At 38.0% G+C, this 24,380-nt stretch overlaps 1 protein-coding gene across 1 annotated transcript in view; it reads left to right on the top strand.

The window, feature by feature from the left end:
• LOC129670183 (zinc finger protein 431-like) overlaps positions 1–24,380 on the top strand; it is a 30,063-nt gene that overhangs the window by 4,432 nt on the left and 1,251 nt on the right. Inside the window, 3 exon segments of the mRNA XM_055598652.1 lie at positions 21,141–21,267; positions 22,384–22,444; positions 23,578–24,380. The exon segment at positions 23,578–24,380 is cut by the window's right edge and continues 347 nt beyond it. Coding sequence (XP_055454627.1) covers positions 21,141–21,267; positions 22,384–22,444; positions 23,578–24,380 — 991 coding nt within the window.

The raw sequence follows: 24,380 nt of genomic DNA, 5'->3' as shown, positions 1-24,380 counted from the left end.
TATCTATCTATCTATCTATCTATCTATCTATCTATCTATCTATCTATCTATCACCTTCCTTCCTTCCTTCCTTCCTTCCTTCTTTCCTTCTTTCTTTCTTCCTTTCTTCCTTCTTTTTTCATTCATCTCCACTTACAGTCAAAGCTCTAGAGCATAGGGCCTCTCTGTTTGGGAAAGAGATCAGTACTATCTGGAGGATCAGAAATGTAACAGTTTAGCTGTCACTTTGAGTTACTTTTGTTAGAGTCATGGAGTCTGATTTTATTTAATTTCTAAATACTAACAATCAAAGGCAATATTGGTGAAGTTCACACTTTTCCTGGTGGAGTTTCCTCATGTATATTGATGAAAACTTGAAAATATATTTAGGCTTATGGCTTTGGCTTTTTCTGTCCATCCTCTCTTTCTTTCACAAATGTTGAACACATTCTTGAGTGTTGTAAATTTGGGGTAGGGACAGAAGTTACATTGAGCCAATGTCTACTCTTTCTTAATAAATCTATTGAGAATTTTGTGTTTTCTCACAATGCATATAGGTTTGGAATCGGCTTTCTTGTTATAAATTGTTAGGATTTTCTTTTGATTTTATTGAATTTATGCTGCAAACTGAACAAAGCCAACATCCTTTTTTTTTTTTTTGAAAATAAATCATCTTAATGATATTGTTTACTGTAGTACATAAGGGTAAAAGATATTCTTCTACATAATCATTCATTTAGCAAACTACAGTGTGTGAAACTAAAACTAAAATTGATGTGAAATAATGTACAAAACCATAGAAAGAGGACTTAATTGTAGAGTTTAGTGACACAGAATACATCATAAAAACTCTCACACCAAGTATGATTAAAATAAGACAAAATATGAAAATAAAATGTGTTCCAGAATGGAACAATGAACATGAATGTGACATGGTATTGTGTATTAGCATGCAGAATAAACTCTGATAGCAGTAATTTGGGAATTTCCACAGATATAAACTAAAGTTTGTTAAAACCATGTTAGAGTTGATGTAAAGTTGCACATATTCAGTGTGTATATTCTGCTGCATCTGGACCTATTACCTACACCCATGCACCCACATTACCACAAAACAAAACAAAACACAGTAAACCATGCTCTCACACACTCTCATTGTATTCATGCTGATGTGTGCCTACAGAGTTTTCATAAAGTGACAGAAATGCTATGGATTCCAGCAAATCTCAGTATATTTTCCATACACTTGAAATCAGTATTGTGACACATCAGAGTTCTCATGTTCATTGCAGTTATATTCACGGTGCCCCAAATATGAAAGTCACCTCAGCGCTCAGGAAGACATTGTACTAAATGAATGAAGACAATAGGTTTGTGTATAAAGGATTATCCATTTATAAAAGACTGCTGCAGTTAGTGTTATATTCATTACAAAACAGCATGTAATTACACCTTAGTCAGTGTCAACCAACTCACTTCTTTCTCCCACCTGATTTTAATCTGTAGTGCACTCTCATCTGTCAGATGGGTATCAGGACTTCAGCCATCTTCTCTACACTACACGTAGCAATAGAAAACAAAGGGGAGAAGGAACACAGAATCTAGCTGAAGCCTTCACCTTCAAAGAATGTTTTTAACATTTTTTTTTTGGTTGGTATGTGGAGAAGAAAAAGTCAATATCAAGCTTTTGTAGCAAGAGTTGATATAGAGATGATAAGCCAATGTGCTATTATAGTGTACAGTAAAATGCAGAAAGTCAGTTCATATGGATGGTATGAGAACTTTCTGCGAATGATCCATACTACACAAGAAGTAAAAATGGGGTTATGAAGCAAACTGACATGTATTATTTGAATTTCAATAATGACAATAAATTGTAGTTGAATAAAATAATAACAGCCTCAGACAAGTGACCCATCTCTTAGTTTTCTTCTAATCTCTTAACATGCCTTCAACGGTAACACTTTCATTTTTGCTTTGGAGAATTTGTTTAAACATTAACATTTTTATATATCATTTTGTATATGTTTAGCATATTACACAAATAATGTAGCAATACTATATAACATTACATATGTGTTTTGATTATTTGAATATGATTAAAGCATTCTTTTTTGGTTGTTATTTTTATAGAGAAGTAAGAGTACTCTTTTGGAATTAAATGAGCAGGAAATACAGAGGTCAATTAATTCCACAAACAAAACTAGCGAAAGCTAACACAGGAAAATGACCTGTGTTCATTTTCTTTATGATACGTGTTTCACTTTGCTGAGAGCAAAACTTCTAATTTCACAGATCTAGACAGGGCCCCAAAATGAGCTTGTCACGAACTTCTGCATGATGCTCACTCTCTGCACACAATGAGAACTGTGTCTGTGAAAATCATGCTTGTCCCTGTCTTCACTGTTCTGCTTCTCTTTGCTCATTATTGCTTCCCTCCTTTCATTTTCATTTAGGAAAATTTGAAGCAATGTTATTAATGAAAATAGATTTTTTCTCTCATATAATATATTTTGATAACTGTTGTCTTCCCTCAACTCCTATTTCCAGCCTTTTTCTCTCTTTCCTAGAGCCACTCCACTGTTGCAGTATATTTGATCCCATTGTGAACCCCCAAATTGTGAACTCTAAAATGCTGTTTCTTGTTTGGTTCAGTTGAGCCCCATCACACTCCTTTAATCCAAGACCTTTTTATTGTAAACAGGTGAATAAACAAACAGTGTTTTATAGTTCACAATTTAAGGGTTCACAATGGGATCAAATATCTTTCAACATTTACCCCTTTTGTCTAATAAAAGACTTTTTCTGGAGCATCAATGAATTGTAAATTATCAAGGAAATATTATATTCACAGTGTCTAGTCTATATGTAATTAGCAACCTTGAAGAAAGTATTCTACTAACCTATCTTGGTGAGTCCAAAGTACTGAACCTAAATCACTTTGTATCAAAACTTGCAATACCAATTAAAAACCATCTTTTTAGACCTAAAACATCTTTCTAAATCCTAAAGAACTTAATCTTAATTGTAAGATTATAACTATTCAGTCTTCAACCCTTCTCAGAGACCTGAGAAGGATTAATATCTGAATAAACAAGAAGTGCAGAGCAAGCAGCTTCCAAAACTATAGAAATGACAGAGACTGCTGGCTGCCTGGACATTTAATCAAGCTATCTCTGAAAGGATGGAGCATCATCTTCAGCCTTCTGGCTCGGAATATCTGACAGATTTTTCTGTGTAGCAGGTATTATTCAGAACTTGCACACTTTGTCCTTGCAAAGCTCAGCATTTGACTTTCCTCACCCAGTTTGTCCAGCATTCTGTCTGCAGTGGAAACAAGAGCATTCCTTGCCTGGTAGGTTAGCTTGCCACATAGGAAGCCATCTCCTAAAGGAGAAAAAGTTTTGATGGTCATCGTCTTCTTCAAAGTCTAAAAGGGGTGCTGCAGGAGCTGACATGTCTCATTGTCAAAAAATTCTCTAATTAATAAAATATCTTTAAATGCCATTATTTAACTTTATTAAGTCCTATGTACAGAAAGCTCTTGGATTAAAAGTGTGTGTTAGGGCTGGGTGAGCCACACCATAATCGCCTGTTTACAACGAAAAGTTGTAGGATTATCGGCGTGTGATAGGACGCAACCACACCAAACAAGTTACAGGGTTTTACAGTCCACAATTTTGGGGTTCACATTGGGATCAAATATCCTGCAGCACTTTACCTTCTGTGTTTCCTCTTCAGAAAAGAGCTGTCTTCTCTAGGACAGCCAAACAAGACCAAACAAGATATAAAAAGACAAGACAATAGTCCTCTATTGAGGCTGGACAAGGCAACCCAATAGGAGGAAAAGTCACAAGAGCAGGTGAGAGAGTCAGAGCTACACCTGCTCCCGCTGTGAGGAGTCACACACACACAAAATACCAAGCTAAGAGCCATAACATATCAGCAGAGGACCTGGTGCAGACCCGTACACTCACCATGTCCTAAGTTTAAACATTAATTCAAATTTAGGAAAATTTGAATGAATGTTTTTTAATGGAAATAAATTTTTCTCTCATATAATAGATCCTGATAATTGTTGTCCACCCTCAACTGCTATTTCCAGCTTTTGTCCCTCTTTCCTAGAGCCACTCTACTCTGGGAGATTCCTGGACACCCAGGCAGTGTAAAGCATAGATTTCTTTTTGTGGCATGGACCTCCAATTGAACCTAACATTGGTTGGCCGCTCAAACAAATTTGGTGCCACCATGCCTCTGCATATGTTGCAGGGAAGACAGATTTTAGTTAAAAGGTTTTTCAGGTGGGTTGGTGTCCAGGGTGTTCTTATAGAGTACCTTCTCACCCCAAACAGACTAGAACATAGGGTGAAGTCTCCAGGCCTGCACCTGCTTGACCTCTCTTAATTAAGTGAGCTCTGTGGAAGTTGCCCTCAGAGATGTGGCCCTGCTGTAACTTCTCAGAGAGCAACGTTCTGTCCTGCATCAGGCTGGGTTCTTTAGGAATCTCCATGAGACCTGCTCTGCCAATAGCTCAATGGAATGTAATCCAGAACCACCACTGGAGCCCTGCCTATCTACAGAGGATGGCCAGGTCAGACTCCATATCCTCCATTGCTAAGGCTCTTCACTAAGGTCCTAGATTCCAGGATGTCACCAGGGCACTAGGTTTCTACACTAACCCACAAAAGCCCCCTAATTCCAGTTGTTCCCCCTGCACTGAATTCTGTCCTTCTATCCACCCCTACCTTATCACTCCCAATCCTGTCTGCATTCACCCCTGATCTACCCACAGACTCTGTTCTATTTTCTTCTTCAGGGAAAATGCATGCTTCAACCCTATACCTGTCCTCTCTTGTTGATTATAGATGGATTATCATTTATGTAATAGGTAATATCCATTTATAAGTTTCTGGGTCTTGGTTCTCTCACCTGGCTTAGGTTTTTTTTTTCCTAGTTGCATCTATTTTCCTGTAAATTTAATGATGTCATTTTTAACAGCTAAGTATATACTCCATTATGTAAATGTACCACATTTTCTTCATCTGTTCTTCAGTTGAGAGAAATCTAGCTTGTTTTCCAGTTTCTGTCCAGTATGAGTAAAGCCAACATAGTTGAGCAAGTGCCCTTGTGGTAAAATGGAACGTCTTTTGGGTCTATGCCCAGGAGTGGTTTAGTTGGGCCTTGAGGTGGATTGATTTCTAGTTTTCTGAGGAACTGAAACACTGAGCTCCACTGGGGCTGTCTTAGTTTGTCCTCCCACCAGCAATGATGGGGTGTTTCCCCCTTTCCACATCCTTGCCAGCACGAGCTGTCACTGTATTACTGATTATTGGTCTTAGTCATTCTGACATGTGTGAGAAGGAATCTCCAAGTAGTTTTCATTTGCATTTCTGTGATGGCTAAGTTGCCGAAAATTTCTTTACATGTTTCCTAGCCATTTGAGATTCCTGTTTACATTTTTACCCCCTTTCTTTCAACCAAAGTTTTCATTTATTGAATATCTAGTTTCTTGAGATCTTTACACAGTTTGTATTTGTGGAGTTGGTAAAACTCTTTGCCCATTCCTTAGGTTGTCTCTTTGTCCAGTTGACTCTGTGTGTGTGCGTCTCTGTGTTTGTATGTATATTTGTGTTTGTGTGTGTTTTACAGGAGCTTTTAAGTTTTATGAGGACCCATTTATTCATTGTTGATCTTAGTGTCTGTACTATTGGTGCTCTGTTCAGAAGATTGTCTTTTGTGCCACTGCACTCATGGCTGTTTCCCACTTCTGTTGTATCAGTTTCAGTGTGTCTGGCTTTACTTTGAGGTCTTTGATCCACTTGGACTTGTGTTTTGTGCAGAGTGATGTATATGGATTTCTTTGCATTCTGCATGCAGAGATAACCGTTTAACCAGCACCATTTATTGAAGGTGCTGTCTTTGTAAAAATATTTTATTTGTTTATTATTAATATGGAGTTCTGTCTGTATGTGTGGCTGCATGCTAGAAGAGGGCACCATATCTCATTATAGATGATTATGAGCCACCATGTGGTTGCTAGGGATTGAACTTGAGACCTTTGGAAATACAACCAGTGTTCTTATCCTCTGAGCCATCTCTCCAACCCCAACAGCCAGCACTCTTAACCTGTAAGCCATCTGTTCAGCTCCAAAGGTGCTGTCTTTTTCCATTGTGTATTTCTGGATTCCTTATAAACATCAGATGTCCACATGTGGGTGGGATTATGTTTGGGTTTTAAATTTGATTCCACTGATGGACATGTTTGGTTTTTATGTTAATTCCATGCAGTTCTTTTATTGTTCAGAATTGGTTCTGCTCTCTTTGTTTTTGTTATTCTATGTCAGGTGTGAAATGTCCTTTCAAGGTCTATAAACAATTTTGTTGTAATTTTATGGGGACTATGTTAAATATGGAGATTGGTTTTGGTAGTATGGCATTTTTATTGTGTTAATCCTAATGATCCATGAATGAGAGATTTTTGTATCTTGTGATATATTCTTCAATTTCTTTCTTCAAAGACTTGAAGTTTTGATTACACAACTTTTTCACTTGCTTTGTAAGAGTTACTCCAGCATATTATTTTTTATTAGAGCATATGGTGAAGGGTAGTGTTTGCTCAATTTCTTCCTCAATCCTTTTGCCATTTTTATATAGGAGGGCTACTGATTTTTTTCTTGAGCAAATTTTTTATCCAGCCATTTTTGTGAAAATGTTTATGAGCTGCAGATGTTTGGTATTATATACTGTTATATCACATGCTGATTAGGATACTTTGAGTTCTTCCTTTCCAGTTATTTCCCTGTGATGTCTTTCTTTTGTCTTATTGCTCTAGCTAGATCTTCAGGTACTATGTTGAATAGACATGGGGAGAGTGAACAGCCTTTTCTTGTTCCTGATTTTAGTGGAATTGTTTTGTGTATGTCTCCATTTAATCAGATGTTGGCTATAGGCTTGCTGTAAATTTTCTTTATTATGTTTAGATATATCCCTGTTATCCCTAATCTGTGCAAGACTTTTATTATGAATGAGTGTTGGATGTTGTCAAAGATCCTGTGTCTTTTAAAAAATTAACTAATTATTTCACTTTACATCCCTGTTATAGCCCCCTCCCTCCTCTTCTCGTGGTTCATCCTCCTCCCCTTTTCCCCACTACACTCTCCCCTACTACTCAGAAAATGGGAGGCCCTCCTAACCCACCTCAGCACATCAAGCCCATCAAGACTGAGTGCATCTTCTTTCTGAGTGGCTTGGCAAGAGAGCTTTTCCAGGAGCATGTGAGCAAAAAGTATTCAACAGAGTCCTTATTACAGACAGCCCTACCCACCCCAATTCCCCTTACAAGGTAACCTATCTGAAGACCAAACTGCCCACTGGGTACATATGTGTAGGGGTCCTAAGTGTAGTCCATGCATGGTCCTTGGTTGGTGCTTCAGGTTAGTTGGCTTTATTGGTCTTCTTGTGAAATTCCTCTCCTGCTGCATGCCCTTCTATCCTTTCCTCGACTCTTCTGCAAGGCTCCCTGTGTTCCACCAAATGTTGTCTATGAGTCTCAGCATGTGATTAGATCTGCTGCTGGTTGGAGCCTCTTAAAGAACAGCTATGCTAGGCTCGCATCTGCAAGCATAACAGAGTGTTGTTAATAGTGTCAGGGTTGGCCTCCTCCCTTGGTTTGGGTCTCAGAGTAGGCCAGACATTCTTTGGATATTCCCTCAGTTCCTGCTCTATCTTATTCATGCACATCTTGTAGGCAGGGCAAATTTTGGGTTGAAGTTTTTGTGTGTGTACAGGTGTTCCCCTTCCTCTGCTATGAGTCCTGTCTGGTTAGAGGGTGGTCTCTTCAGTCTCCGTGACCACTGCTGCTAGGGGTCTCAGCTCTCAGAGTCACACCCATATCCTCCCAGGAGCCTACCTGGTCTCAGAGCTTGTCTCAGAGGTGCCTGGCCCACAGTTTCTGTTCTCTCTGCAAGCCCTCTGTCCTCCCTTCCCTCCCCACTCCCCACATCTGATACCCACCCTCATTTCCCTTAGCAATCCTGAGGAAGTACTTCCCTCTTCTATCCTTTTTCCTCTCTTCACCTACTTTCGCAGTCTATTCTATTTCCTCATCTGAGTGATATTCAAACGTCCTCCCTTGTGCCCTCCTTGTAACTTGGCTTCTTTGGGTCTGGGGAGTGTAGTATGGTTATCCTGTAGTATAAGGCCTACATCTGCTTAGAAGTGAGTGTATACCATATGTCTCTTTCTGGGTCTGGGTTACCCCACTTAGGGTGATCTTTTCTAGTTCCTTCCTTTTGCCTGCAAATTTCATGATTTCTCTCTCTCTCTCTCTCTCTCTCTCTCTCTCTCTCTTTTAATAGCTGAGTATGATTCCATTGTGTAAATGTACCATATTTTCTTTATCCCTTCTTCAGTTCAGGGACTGTGGTTTGTTTTCAGTTTCTGGCTAATACTAATAAAGCTGCTATGTACATATTGAGCAAATTTCCTTGTTGTATGTTAGAGCACCATTTGGGTATATGCCCAGGAATGGTATAACTGGGTCTTGCGGTAGAACTATTCCTAGTGTTCTGAGAAAGTGCCAGATTGATTTGCAAAGTGGTTGTACAAGTTTGCACTCCCACCAGCTATGAAGGAATGGCCCCCTTGCTCCACATCCTTGCCAGCATGTGCTTTCCCTTGAGTTTTTGATCTTAGCCATTCTGACAGGTGTAGAGTCATTTTGATTTACATTTCCCTGATGACTAAAGACTTTGAACATTTCTTTAAGTGCTTCTCAGCCATTCAAGATTTCTCTGTTGTCAACTCTCTGTTTAGCTCTATTTTTTGATTGGATTTGTTGGTGTCTATTTTCTTGAGTTCTTTATATATTTTGGATATTAGCCCTTTGTTAGGTGTAGGATTGGTGAAGAACTTTTTCCAGTTCTGTTGCAGACTGTTGTTTTGTTCTATTCGCATTACCTTTGTCTTACAGAAGCTTTTCAGTTTCATGAGGTCCCATTTATTAATTTTTGGTCTTAGAGCCTGAACTGTTGGTGTTCTGTTCAGGAACTCCTGTTCCAATGAGTAGAGGCTCTTCACCACTTTCTCTTCTAATAAATCTTGTGCATGTGGTTTTATGTTGAGGTCTTCGATCCATTTGGACTTGAGTTTTGTGCAGCATAATAAATATGGCTATATTTGCATTTTTCTGCATGTATACATCTGGTTAGACTAGCACCATTTGTTGAAGGTGCTTTCCATTGTATGGTTTTGGCTCCTTTGTCCAAAATCATGTGTCCATAGATATGTGGGTTTATTTCTCTGCCTTTGTTTCTATTTCATTCATTAACAAGTCTTTTTTTGATGACTGTACCATGCAGGTTTTATTACTATTTATCTGTAGTACAGCTTAAATTTGGGGATGGATATACCTCCAGCAATTCTTTTATTCTATAGGATTGTTTTAATTATTCTAGGATTTTGTTTTTCTGTATGAAGTTGAGAATTTTCCTTTCAAGATCTATAAAGAACTGTGTTGGTATTTTGATAGAATTGCATTGGATCTGTAGAGTGCTTTTGGTAAGATGGCCATTTTCACTATATTATTCATACTGATCATGACCATCTTCTGATATCTTCTTCAATTTCTTTCTTCAGAGACTTGAAGTTCTTGTCACATAGGTCTTTGACTTGGTGAAAGTTGTACCAAAATGCTTTATATTATTTGTGGCTATTGTGAAGGGTGTAGTTTCCCCAATTCATTTCTCAGCCTGTTTGTTGTTTGTATACAAGAGGGTTACTGATTGTTTTGAGTTAATTTTGTTTCCATCCACTTTGCTGAAGATGTTTATCAGTTCTAGGTATCCTCTTGCATAATACTTGGTGCCACTTATTTATATTATCATGTCAGCTGCGAATAGGAATACTTTGACTTCTTCCTTTGCATTTTGTATTCCTTTGATCTCTTTAAGGCTAGGACTTCGAGTACTATATTAAAGAGATATGTTGAGATTGGGCAGTCTTGACTTGTCCCTGATTTCAGTGGGATTGCTTTAAGTTTCTCTGCATATAATTTGATGTTGGCTATAGGCTTGCTCTATATAGCCTGTATTGTGTTTAGGTATATGCCTTATGTCCCTGAACTTTCCAAGACTTTTACCATGAAAGGGATATTGGATTAGGTTGAGTGCTTTTTTGGCATTCAATGAGATGAGCATATGTTTTTTTTTTTTCTTTTTGTTTGTTTATGTGGTGGATTATGCTGATGGAGTTTTGTATAGTGAACCACCCCTGCATGCCTGGGATGAAGCTTGTTTGATCATGGTGGATGATATTTTTTTTTTGATATCTTCTTAGATTCGGTTTGTGAGTATTTTGACTTTTTTTTCATCCATGTGTATAACAGAAATTGGTCTGAAATTCTTTTTTTTGTTGGATCTTTGTGTAGATTAGGTATCAGGCTGGCTATGGCCTCATAGAATGATCCTTCTGTTTTTATTTTGTGGAATAGTTTGAGGAGTATTAGTGTTAGCTCATCTTTGAAAGTCTGTGCTGAAATCTGGTGCTGGGGTATTTAGAATGGGAGACCTTTAATGACTGATTCTATCTCCTTGGAGTTTTAGGACTATTTGACTTGTTTACCTGATCTTGATTTAACTTTGTGAGTGGCATCTATCATGAAAATTGTCCATTTCATTTAGATTTTGCAATTTTGTGGAGTATACTTTTAAAAAGTAAAACCTAATGATTCTGTGAATTTCCTCAATGTCTGTTGTCTTCCTTTTCATTTCTGATTTTGTTAACTGCAACTGTTATCTCTTTGCCTTTCAGTCAGCTTGGCTAAAGGTTTGTCTATCTTGTTGATTTTCTCAAAGAAAAATGTATTGTTTTTTTTTTTGTTTGTTTGTTTCTAATTTTTTTTTCAGCTCTGAGTTTGATTATTTCCTGATGTCTATTCCTCTTGGGTGTGTTTTCTTTTTGTTATAGGACTCTCAGGTGTGCTTGTAAATTTTAGTATGCAACACTTCCAGTTTCTTTATGTAGGCATTGGGGAATAGCCTCGAGCTCATTGGTACAGGAGACAACTTTCTGAACAGCACATCAACAGGTCAGGCACTAAGGTCAACAATCAGTATATGGGACCTCATGAAACTGAAAAGCCTCTGAAAGGCAAAGGACACTGTCAATAGGGCAAAATGGTAACCTTGAGAAAGGAAAGAGCTCTTCACCAACAGGCTTGTCTTGTTCCTGATTTGAGTGGAATTGTTTTGAGTTTTTCTCCATTTAATTTGATGTTGCCTATAGGCTTGCTGTAAATTTTCTTTATTATGCTTAGGTATGTTCTTTGTATCCCTAATATTATGAATTGGTGTTGAAATTTGTCAAAGGCCTGTTCATTGTCTAATGAGATGATCCTGTGGTGTTTTTTTTCCTGCCAGTATATTTATATGGTGGATTAATTTACTAATTTCCGTAAGTTGAACTCTCCCTGTTTCTCAGGGCTGAAGTCTCCTTAAACATTGTGGGTTATGGTTTTGGTCTGTTCCTTGATTCAGTTTATAAGCATTTTATTTAGTATATTTGCATCTATGTTCATGGAAAATTGGTCTGTAGTAGTTTTGTTATTGTTATTGTTGAGTCTTTATGTACTTTGTGTATCATGGTAAGTTTGGCTTCATAAAATTAACTGGGTAATGTTCCTTCTGTTTCTAATTCATGAAATACTTTGAGCAGTTTTGGCATTAAGTCTTATTTGAAAGTCCGGTCGAATTCTTCACTAGAATCTCCCAGCCCTGCGTTTTTTTGTTTGTTTTTGTTTTATTTTAATTTTAATTTTTAAAAATTTTTGATTTTGAGTCTTGTAATGAGTTCTTCTATTTCACTAGGGGTTATAGGTCTCCTTTAGTTATTTATCCATTATTGCTGTGACTCCTTCTAGGTGTGCTTTCTCCTTCTTCTTCTTCTTCTTCTTTAGAAGTTTTTGGTGTGCTGTTAAGTTGCTAGTAAGAGATCTTTCCAGTTTTCTTAATGTATGTGCTTAGTGCCATCAACTGTCCTCTTATCATCACTTTCATTGTATCCCATAAGTTTGGATATGTTGGGTATTCTTTTACCTTAAATTCTATAAAGTTTTTAATTTCTTTCTTTATTTCTGTCTTGACCCATTTTTTTATTCAGTAGAGAGTTGTTCAGTGTTTAAGCTTTCTGTTGTTTTTGTTGTTGATGATGTACAACTTTAATTCATAGTGGTCTGATAGGATGCAGCAGGTTATTTCAGTTTATTTGTATCTGTTGAGACTTGAGGTGATCATGTATATGTTATCAATTTTGGAGGAAGTTCCATGAATTGCTGAGAATAAGGTATGTTGCTTGTGTGTGGGTGGGATGTCCTGATAATTTCTGTTGGGTTCGTTTGCTTTTTAACATCAGTTAGCTGGAGCATTTTTCTGTTTGGTTTTTGTCTAGAGGACCTGTCCATTGGTGAGAGTGAGATATTGAGGTTTACCCCTATTACTGCACGAGGGCCAATGTGTGATTCCAGTTGCAGAAGTGTTCCTTTTAGAATGGCTTCCCACCTCAGCGTGAAGGGCTGAAAAAATGCTTTTCAAGCAAACGGACCCAGGAAACAAACTGGGGTTGCTATCCTAATACTGAATAAAATAGATTTTCAACCAAAATTAATCAAAAAGATGAGGAGGGGCATTTCATTCTCATCAAAGGAAAAATCCACCAGGAGGACATCACAATCTTGATCATCTATGCTCCACATACAAGAGCACTTGCATTTGTAAATGAAACATTATTAAAACTTAAATCACGTATCAATCCCAATACCCTAATAGTGGGAGACTTCAACACTCCACTCTCATCAAGGGACATATCATCTGGACAGAGGCCAAATAGGGAAATAATGATACTTACAGAGATCCTAAATCAAATGGACCTAATAGATGTCTACAGAACTTTTCACTCAAACTCAAAAGAGTATACCTTATCTTCAGCTCCTCATGGAACCTTCTCAAAAAATTGACCGTATGTTTGGGCACAAAGCAAACCTCAACAGATACAAGAAGATTGAAATAACCCCTTGCATCCTATCAGACCACCATGGCCTAAAACTAGACCTCAACAACAGAAATAACAAAAAGCATACCTACAAATAGAAACTAAACAACTCTCTACTCAATGACAGCTTGGTCAGGGAAGAAATGAAAAAAGAAATTAGAGATTTCCTAAAATTCAATGAAAATGAAGGCACAACTTACCCAAGCTTATGGAACACAATGAAAGCAGTGCTAAGAAGAAAGTTCATAGCACTCAGTGCCTCCTGAAAGAAGTTTGAGGCATCTCATACAAGCAACTTAATGGCATGCCAAAAAGCCCTATAAAAAAAGGAGACACACCCAAGAGGAGTAGACTATTAGAAGTAATCAAACTCATGCTGAAATTGATGAATTGGAAACAAAGAAAACAATTCAAAGAATAAATGAGAAAATCAACAAGATTTTGAGAAAATCAACAAGATAAACAAACCATTAGCCAAATTAACTAAAAGGCAAAGAGAAACTATCCAAATCAGCAAAATCAGAAATGAGAAGGGGACATAATGACAGACACTGAGGAAATCCAAACAATAATTAGGTCACATTACAAAACCTATATGCCACAAAATTTGAAAATCTAAAGGAAGTGGACAATTTTTTTGATAGATTTCATCTACCAAAATTAAGTCAAGATCAGGTAAATAGATTAAATAATCCTATATTCCCCAAGGAAATAGAAGAAGTCATCAAAATTCTCCCTTCCAAAAAAAAAGCCCAGGGCCAGATAGTTTCAGCCCAGAATTCTACCAGACTTTCAAAGAAGAGCTAACTCCAATTCTCTTTAAACTATTCCATAAAATAGAAACAGAAGGAACATTAACAAACTCATTCTATGAAGCCACAGTCACAGAAAGGCCCAACAAAAAAAGAGAACTTCAGGCCTATCTCTCTTATGAACATTGGTGCAAAAAATACTCAATAAAATACTTGCAAACTAAATCCAGGAACACATCAAAGATATCATCCACCATGACCAACTAGGTTTCATCCCAGGCATGCAGGGGTGGTTCAATGTATGGAAATACATCAATGTGATCCACCATATAAACAAACTGAAGAAGAAAAACCACATGATTATCTCCTTAAATGCTGAAAAAGCATTTGACAAAATACAACACCCATTCATGTTTAAAGTCTTGCAGAAATTAGGGATACAAGGAACATACCTAAACCTAGTAAATACAATATGCAGCAAGCCTATAGCCAATATCAAACTAAATGGAGAGAAACTTAAATCAATCCCACTGAACTCAGGGACAAGGCTGCCCACTCTCTCCATATCTCTTCAACACAGTACTTGAAGTCCCAGCTGGAGCAATAAGACAACTGAAGGAGATCAAGGGGATACAACTTGGAAAGGAAGAAGTCAAAGTATCACTATTTGCAGATGATATGATAGTATATATGAGCGACCCCAAAAATTCTACCAGAGAACTCCTTCAGCTGATAAGCACCTTCAGCAAAGTGGCTGGATAAAAAATTAACTAAAAAAAAAATCTCTACCTACCAGTGTATTAAAACAGATGCTGAAACTCATTACCAAATCTTTGGCAGAAAGCAGGGAATCATATGAAAGAAGGCAGAGTTAGTATGACCTAGAGAGGATAGGAGCTCCATAAGGACCAAATATATCTGGGTACAGGGTCTTTTATGACACTGTATCTTCAACCAAGGACCATGTATGGATATAACCTAGAACCCCTGCTCGGATGTAGCCCATGGTAGCTCAGTATCCAAGTGGGGACCCTAGTAAGGGGAACAGGGACTATTTCTGACATGAACTCAGTGGCTGGCTCTTTGACCTTCCCCTCCTCTCTCCCACACCCTGAGAGAGGAGCAGCCTTGCTAGGCCACAGAGGAGGACATTACAGCCAGTCCTGAAGATACCTGATAAGCTAGGATCAGTTGGAAGGGGAGGAGGACCTCCCCTATCAGTGGGCTTGGAAAGGGGCAGGGAGGAGATGAGGGACAGAGGGTGGGATTGGGAGGAAATGAGGGAGCAGGCTACAGCTGGGATACAAAGTTAATAAACTGTAACTAATATTAAAAAAATAAAAATTTAATTAAAAAAATCAGTAGCTCTCCTGTATAACAAAGACAATAGGGCTGAGGGAGAAATTAGGGAAACAACACCCTTCACAATAGCCACTAATAACGGAATGTACCTTGGTGTGACTCTAATGAAACATGTGAAAGATCTGTTTGAAAAAACCTTCAAGTCTCTGAAGAAAGCAATTAAAGAAGATATGAGAAGATGGGAAAATTTCCCATGCTCATGGATTGGTAGGATTAACATTGTGACAATGGCCATCCTGCTAAAAGCAATCTATAGATTCAATGCAATTCCTATCAAAATACCACCACAATTCTTTTTAGAACTTGAAGGAACAATTCTCAATTTCATATGGAAAACCAAAAAAAGACAGAATTGCTAAAACAATCCTGTACAACAACAGATCATCTGGAGGTATCTCCATCCCTTATCTCAAGCTGTACTACAAAGCCAAGGACAATGCATGGAGATAACCTAGAACCCCTAGAACTCCTGCATAGATGTAGCCCATGACAGCTCAGTCTCCAAATGGGATCTCTAGTAAGGGGAACAGGAACTGTCTCTGACATGAATTCTGTGGATGGCTCTTTGAACACCTCCCCCTGATGGGGGAGCAGCCAGTCCTGATGAGACTTGATAGGCTAGGGTCAGTGGGAAGGGGAGGAGGAACTCCCCATCAGTGGACTTGGGGAGGGTTACGGGAGGAGTTGAGGGAGGGAGGGTTGTCGGGAGCCGTGACTCCTAGCGGCCGGCTTTGATATTTAAATCTCGGTGGAGAGATGGTTTTTAGCAGGCCTTTACTAATGGCAGAGAACTTGCAAGTCCATCTCCTTTTATTTGTGACAGCAGGTGAGATAGCTTGTGAGGGTCACACCTCTTCCTCAGGCTCCTTGTGCAAATTAAACCATTGTTCTGAGATGTTTCTACTCTGGCTCAGAAACTCTACAATAAAAAGACAGGCCAAGGGAAGGCTGGAGACAGAGAAGAAGGCTGGAGACAGAGGAGAAGGCGGGAGACAGAGGAGAAGGCTAGAGACAGAGAAGGCTGGAGACAGAGAAGAAGGCTAGAGACAGAGTTGGAGGCAGAGACTTGAGGCTTGCTGCTGGCACTGCTTGCTGCAGCTGCCTGCCTTTTGCCATGGCTGTCGAGTCTGGACCTTTAAAAAGTTTCCTGTGTGCTGTCTGTTCATTTTATTAATTTTAATCCTCACGCCCAACTCAAGAACCGTTTGACTCTGCCCGGCTGGCCCCGGCAGAGGGTGGGATTGGAAAGGGATGAGGGAGGAAGGAGGCTACAGCAGGGATACAAAGTGAATAAACTGTAATTTATAAAAATATAAATAAAAATTTAAAAAGTGAAAAAAAGAAGAATGGATTGTCTTTTAACAGCCATTCTGTTAGCCTATGTATTTTTATTGATGAATTGAGGTTATTGATATTAAGAGATATCAATGGACAGTGATTGATAATCCCTGGTATTTTGTTTTTTGTTGTTGGTGGAGTGTGTGTGTGTGTGTGTGTGTGTGTGTTTCCCTTCTTTTGGTTTTGCTGATAACATGAGGTTGTCTATTTCCTGTGCTTTTATGTGTGTATGTAAGCTCCTTAGGTAGGAGTTTAGTTTTAGCATCCTGTGTAGGTCTATGTTTGTAGATAGATATTGTTTAAATCTGACTTTATCATGGAAGGTCTTATTTTATCCATTTTCAGTGATTGAACATTTTCTGCATATAATAATCTGGCCTGACATCTATAGTTTCTCAGAGTCTGCAGCACATCTGTCCAATCGCTTTTGGCTTCTAGTGTCTTCATTGAGAATACAGGTATAATTTGATCTGCTTTTATATGTTACATGTTTGTTGTTATTTGTTGGTTTGTTTTTCCATTGCAACTTTTTGTATTTCTTTTTGGTTTTGTGTGTTTAGTGTTTTGATAATTATGTTGCAAGGGGTCTTTCTATTCTGGTCCAGTCTGGTATTTTGTATGCTTCTTATATCTCAATAGGCATCTTCTTTAGGTTAGAAAATAAATAAAGATTTTGTCAAAAATATCTTCTGGGAATTTAATATGGTATTTTTTCTTTCTCTATTCCTATTATTCTTATGTTTTGTCTTTTCATAGTGTCCCAGATTTACTGGATATTTCATGTCAGGATTTTTTAGATTTAGCATTTTCTTTTACCCATGTATCTATCCTTTCTGTTATATCTTCTAAGATTCTCTCTTCCATCTCTATTCTAGGATGTGTGGGTGGGAACCTTTCCTGTATAGTTCCTCTTTGCAGTCCTAAAATTTACATTTTCAGGATTCTCTCAGTTTCTGCTTTCTTTATTACTTGTATTTCCATTTTTAGGTCTTGAATAGTTTTGTGTGCTTTCTCTAAAGCCAAAACTTTTTGGCTTTATTTAAGGGATTTGTTGGTTTTCTCCAATTGTTTAATTGTGCTTTTTTTTTTTAATAAAAAAGGATTTATATAATTCCTATCTAAGGACTTCTATTATCTTCACATAGTTGTTAAGGTCTTTTTCTTGTGCTTTTCATTATGTTGGAACATTCAGGACTTGCTGTGCTAGGGTATCTTGGCTCTGTTGGTGACACATTTCCATGGTTATTTTTGATTATGTACCTATGGATCTCTCTTTTGGGTGATTATAACTCTAGGTGCTGATTTCTGGGTTTGTGTTCTTTGGGTGGGTGTTTTGTTCCAAGATTTCTGTTTGCTGTCTGTATTTTCAGGGAGTGTGTTGGCTGAGTATTGCCTCTTTCACTGACCTGCTTTGTTGGATGTGTTCAAAGGGGAATACTTGTTGATGTAGGTAGCTGTGGGATGAGGTGGCCAGGGTAAGGTGATCTTATCAATCCACAGAAGGTGTAGACAGGGGGAGAGGTAAAGCTGCCCCAGGTGTTGTAGTCCAGTGCTAGGGACAACTGTGAAAATTTGGTCTGGGATAACAGACAGTATGGTAAATCTGTGGACATTCTACTTGGTATTCTGGTAGGTGTGACATGTATTGAGCAGGGGTGTTCACCCAAGTGGGGGCTGCGACAAAGACATGAAGTGGTAAAGGGAGGGCAGTTTGGATGTTCTGTGGTATCTAATATAAGAGACATAAAAAGGGGAAGAGTAGGCTTCTCCTGATATTCTGTTCCTGTTCTAAGAGCAACTGTGATAATTGGTTCTGGGGTAACTGATAATAGGGTAGGTGTTTGGACCCGCTACCTAGTCTTCTGACAGTCTTGGACTCTGGATGAGCATGGGGTATCCTTCCATAGTTGGGGGGCTAGGCACAGCACAGCAATGAGTTAGGAAGAGAAGGACAGATGGGGATGAGGTGTGGTATCTACTGGGTTGTGGAAAGGGGATGATGAAGCTACAGCACTACTGGCAAGCTGAGTAATGGGTCTCAGGAAACAGAGAGTGGAGAAGGTCGGGAGACATCCTACCTGGTCCCATATGTTATGTCTTAATACTAAGGTGTCAGGTTCTCAGGGATCATTTATTTACTTCTACAGTCATGTAGGTTTTGTTGTTGTTAATCTGTGAAATAATTTTTGTTCATTGGATAAAAAGCACTATGTGGGCTGTGTAGTCACTCAGCAAATATTATTTTGGGGGTTGACCTGAGATCACATACCAACACCCAACTCAAGTTGGAGGGCTTATAACCATTTGCTACTCCAGATCCAAGGGACCTGACATCTTCTCTAGTGTGTCTGCTGTACACACATGGAAGAATTCTCACACATAAGCATACACAGAAAAATGGGAATAGGCTTGTTTGCTCATGACTTATAAAGGAATTACTGCAACCAAACTCTTTAGGTGTATAATAGAAATCATAAACTGTCTTTAAATATCTGTTACCTTGCATTTGGTTTCTGAAAATTTGCATTTCCTTACACTGGTGCAGATTTATATACTGTCATCCAGATCATCAATCATAGGAAACAAAATGGGTTCTGACTGATCTTAACAGACATCCTGATCTTTATCATAACACAGCAAGATACTTTTAGTAATCAAAATTGTTTTCTGCAGTGTTGAAACATTTGTATCCTTTAAACAAAACTCCTCAATTGGAATCATGCCCCACCCCCATCCATTTTCTATTATTGGCAAAGAAGAGTATGAGAGTGCACAGGTTGAGTGTTGGTCAGTAATTTCTGTGATTGTGATTTTGACTATAGTCCTGTCATTCTTGTTTTAAAGGACGGTGTTACATTTATAGGTGTGTCTTTGTTTCAGTTTTTATAATTTTATTTTATTAATTATATCTTTTTATTTTATTAATTATAATCTTTTTATATTATTGTTTCTCTAGAAAATGGTAGACCTTCAGTAATTACTGTCTTCTGAAAATTAAATATGTTATGAGTTCCTTGAGTTTTTGATAGATTGGGGACTTTCTGTGGAGAAACACTTTTAGTTTTCTCTTTTTGGTCCTAAAGACCCGCCTTTCCTCATTTCTTGACAAATCGGTGTTTTCCACCTGTTGTAATCATCATTGTTTGGGTTTTTGCTACTTAAGCGATTGATATGGTTTTGGGTTTTTCATATTTTCTCATATATTATTGTCTCTTTGTCCTTATTAGCTTCAGTTCTCAACATTTCAGAGCCTACAGTCCTTGGAGGGAGACTCAATTGAGGGAGTGCCCCCATCAGAATGGCAGTTGCTGTCTGTGAGATTGTGTATTGATTGATGATATCCCTAAGCCATTTGGCCTGTGCTGGATAGGAGAGCTAGCTGAGAATGAGACAGTGACTAGGGAAATAGAAAGAGGACACAATAATTGTCCATAGTTTTGCCTTCATTTTCTGCCTTGAGTTTCTGTCCTAAAATGGTTCTAGCATGATGGATTATGATCTGACAGAACCATGCAAAAACAAAAACAAACAAACAAAAACCCAAAAAGCCCCCGTTGTTTGCTTGAGATTCTTTTAGTTACAGGATTCAATCATAGCAGTAGAGTAGCAAGTTAGAATAAAAAAAATGATATGGAAAAAGTGATTTTGCTGCTGTACACAACCTGGGAATGTTCTCTTTGTGAGAAATGTGCAAAATATAATGACTTGATAAGGAAAAAAGCATAGAAAACTGTACTTTGAGCTTATCAGACTGTTCTTGTAGAACCTGAAAGGTTGGAGTGTTGAGATTAATGCAGGCAGAGGAAGGTGAGGTCAAAGGATTTCAGTGGAAAATAGAGTCTGTGGAAATTTTAGCTAGAGGTCATTTGTGTGATATTCTGGCCCCAAATCTTTCTTATTTTGACTGTGCTCTAAAATTTGAGTCGGGAAAAATTAAAAAATAATGGGGTGATTTCTTAGAATATTCTGTGGGTTGGATGGTTATTGCTAGTGACTCATTCAGGAATACAGTGGGGAAAAAAGCAACAAGTCCAGTAAAAATGAATGCAACATCACTGATTTGTAGGAAAAGATAGCACTAGGCAGTTTCTTATGGCAGTCGAAAACTTCAGTGAATGTATAATTCTTTGTTGAAGGTTCTGTAAAGATCTGTATGTTCTATCTCTTTTGCTTGTTTGATTGATTTATGAAAGGTAGTCAGGTGCTAAATACAGACCTCTTGTTTGAAACTGTTTTCATAGACCAGGCTGACATCTACCTCAATGAGATACACCAGCCTATGCCTACTGAGTTCTGGGATTAAAGGCATGAGCAAATATACCCATCTTTCTCATTATTTTTGTAGTTAGTAATTTTTCTGATGTGTGCTCAGTAATGTTGATCTACTTCCTCATCTGTGTTTCTCTTTCTCCCTTTTTTCTTTATACACACACACACACATTATATTTGTTAGTTGGCATTTCTCTTACAAAAGTATAGCCTATTCAAAGAGTGCAGGATATGTCAGAGGTGAACCTCATTCTGTTTCTTTCTAAAATGGCTTGGTGATACATTAGAACTTCTTTGTGAGGAAATACAAAGAGGAAGCAGCAGAATTATATATCAATGAAGTATATATTTACAGTATTGTTGGTATCAAGCTTTTACATATATGGGATATTTTAGGATTCAGTGACCTATGATGATGTGCATGTCATTTTCACTCGGGAAGAGTGGGCTTTGCTGGATCCTTCCCAGAAGAGTCTCTACAAAGATGTGATGCTGGAGACCTACAGAAACCTCACTGCTATTGGTAAGACAATGAATTAACTTTCAGTCTTTAAAATAAGGGAACAACTTTTCCTTGTTACTGATGCTTTTCTGTAATTTCTTTTGAGATTTAGGAAGAATTATGTGCATAAATCAGGCATGATTGTTTCTATCCCTGAAGATAGTAACTTTAATTTTGCCAAATATCCAATGATTTATCATATATTTTCTGGTACTATGTTTTTTCTATGAAATTTTTTTCAAATTTGTTTTTTAATTTATTAAAATTGATCTACTCTGTGTCCCAGCTGTCAGCTTCTCCCTTGTCCCCTTCTAATTCAGCCCACCCTACCTCTTCTCTTCCCATGCCCCTCTCTAAGTCCAGTGATAGGGGAGAATCTCTTCCCCTTCCATGTGACCCCAGTCTATCAGATCTCATCAAGACTAGCTGCATTGTCTTCCAATGTGGCCTGCTAACGCTGTCCCCACCTCAGGGGGAGGTGATCAAAGAGCCGGCCCCTGAGTTCATGTCAGAGACAGCACCTTTTTCCCTTACTAGGGAACCCACTTGGAAACTAAGCAGCCATAGGCTACATCTGGCAGCTATTGTAGGTTATCTCCATGAATTGTTCTTGGTTGGAGTATCAATCTCAACAAAGATCCCTTTGTCCAGATTTTTTTTTTGTTTGTTTGCTCTCCTTGTGGAGCTCCTGTCCCCTTCCAGCTCTTTCTATCTCCCACTTCTTTCTAACATTCCCTGTACTCTGCTCAAACATTGCCTATGAGTCTCAGCATCTGCTTCAATATCTTGATGTGTAGAGTCTTTCAGAGGCCCTCTGTGGTAGGCTCCTTTCCTCTTTCCTGTTTTCTCCCTCTTCCCATGTATATCCCCTTTGCCTTTCTGAATGAGGATTGAGCATCTTACCCAGGGTCCTCATTCTTGCTTAGCTTCTTTACATGTACAGATTTTAGTATATTTATCCTATATGTCTCATATCCACTTATAAGTGAGTATATACCATGCGTGTCTTTCTGCTTCTGGCATACCTCACACAGGATGATCTTTTCTAGTTCCCACCATTTTCCTGCAGATTTCATGATTTCCTTGTTTTAACTGATGCATAGTTTTCCAATGTATAAACATGATACTATGTTTTAGGCTATAATTGGGAAGAGCAAACTACTGAAGAACATCATCAACATTCTAGAAGACATGGAAGGTAATTTTCATGTGCAAAGTGATATGGCTATGCCTCTGAAGAAATTTTAGTGTGCCCTGGAAGTTTGAAAGAAAAGCAACAGTGTAAAACACTGCTCTAAGTGTGTCAGTGATTTTAAATTCTAACCATGTACTTGAATATCAGGTGTCTGATTGTGTTTGCAAGGCATTCCTTTAAGAAAGAATACAAGAAAACAATGCCTTAATAGATATCATAATTTGAATCGTAGTTCCACTAGAGCTAGTTTGTAGATCTGCCAACCTGTTTATTCTCATACCACTTATATATTGCAAAAGGTATAGAATAGGTGCTAAGTATGTGTGTAAATCCTCTAATAAGTAAATAATTGGCAGTAAAGCAGGTATTACTCATATACTTGTAGGAGTGTTGCTACATTTATTGGGAGGGACAGTTTATGAGAGTTTAGTATGTTGTTGTAGAGAAGCCTCAATCTCAATGCCAAATGTGTATGAGCAGCAAAAAGTCAAACTGTGTGAATGCAAGGTAGAGCTCTTTCAATTGTTATTCTTCTTTTAATACGTGTGGCTTATGTCACAATAGATACAAACCATGTGAGCACAGTGATATTCAAAGAAGCCACATACCCCTCTTTCTCTCAGAACAATTATAAAATATGTTGTAGTTCCCACTTTTAGTAGACTTTTTGAATATGATACAAGTTTACAGTTAATTGGTTTTCTGACTTTATTGGGAACCTTCATAAAGTTAAACTTCAGAAAATCCCTATGAGTACTGGAAATCTGCAAATTCTACTGTTTGTCCTGGTTTACTTTACAAATGTAGTATAACTCATACTATAGGAAATGATATGAAAACATTCAGGGTGGAGTGCTATGGGTTCTTTCAGTTTTCACAAAATATGTGAAAACCCTGATGTAGAAAGAAAGAATGGTATAAATATGAACCATGTAATAAATTCTCTGGTATCTTCAAAGACACAAAGGAACTGATAATGAAAGGGAACACCATGAATGTAAAGAGAGTGATAAAACATTAGGATCTGATTCCTATGCAGCAGTAGACCAAATTATAAAATTAATTCATACAGATAAAAGGATTCATCAGTGCAATGACTGTTGGAAAGCTCTCACCTGTACCGATTATTTCTGCAGGCATGAAAGAAGTCATAGTGGAGAGAACCCATATGAAGGTATTCAATATGATGAAGCCTTTGAACATCGCAATAGTCTCCAAACACATAAAAGAACATATACTGGAGAGAAACCCTATGATTGCAAACAGTGTGGTAAAGCCTTTGCACGAAACAGTCATCTCCGAGTCCATAAACTAATACATAGTGGAGAGAAAATCTATGAGTGTAACCAATGTGGTAAAGCTTTTTCACGGCACAGTAGTCTGCAAATGCATAAAAGAACACATACTGGAGAGAAACCCTATGAATGTAACCAGTGTGGTAAAGCCTTTGCACAAAATGGTCATATTCTAAGACATAAAAGAGCACATACTGGAGAGAAACCCTATAATTGTAACCAGTGTGGTAAAGCCTTTGCAAGTGACAGTAATCTTCTAAGACATAAAGGAACGCATACTGGAGAGAAACCCTATGTTTGCAACCAGTGTGGTAAAGCCTTTGCACGTAACAGTAATCTCCAAGTACATGAACGAATACATACTGGAGAGAAACCCTTTGAATGTAACCAGTGTAGTAAAGCGTTTGCACATCAGAGTCATCTTCAAATGCATAAAAGGACACACACTGGAGAGAAACCGTATGAATGTAACCGATGTGGTAAAGCCTTTACACGGCACAGTAGTCTCAAAATACATAAAAGAACACATACCGGAGAGAAGCCCTATGAATGTAATCAATGTGGTGAAGCTTTTGCATGTCACAGAAGACTCCATACACATAAAAGAAAACATACAGGAGAGAAACCCTATGACTGTAACCAAT

The sequence above is a fragment of the Psammomys obesus genome, unplaced genomic scaffold (genome assembly GCF_907164565.1).
Source record: "Psammomys obesus unplaced genomic scaffold, mPsaObe1.curated_primary_1811, whole genome shotgun sequence".
Classification (NCBI taxonomy): Eukaryota; Metazoa; Chordata; class Mammalia; order Rodentia; family Muridae; genus Psammomys; species Psammomys obesus.
This window is presented reverse-complemented; position numbering and strand designations above follow the sequence as displayed.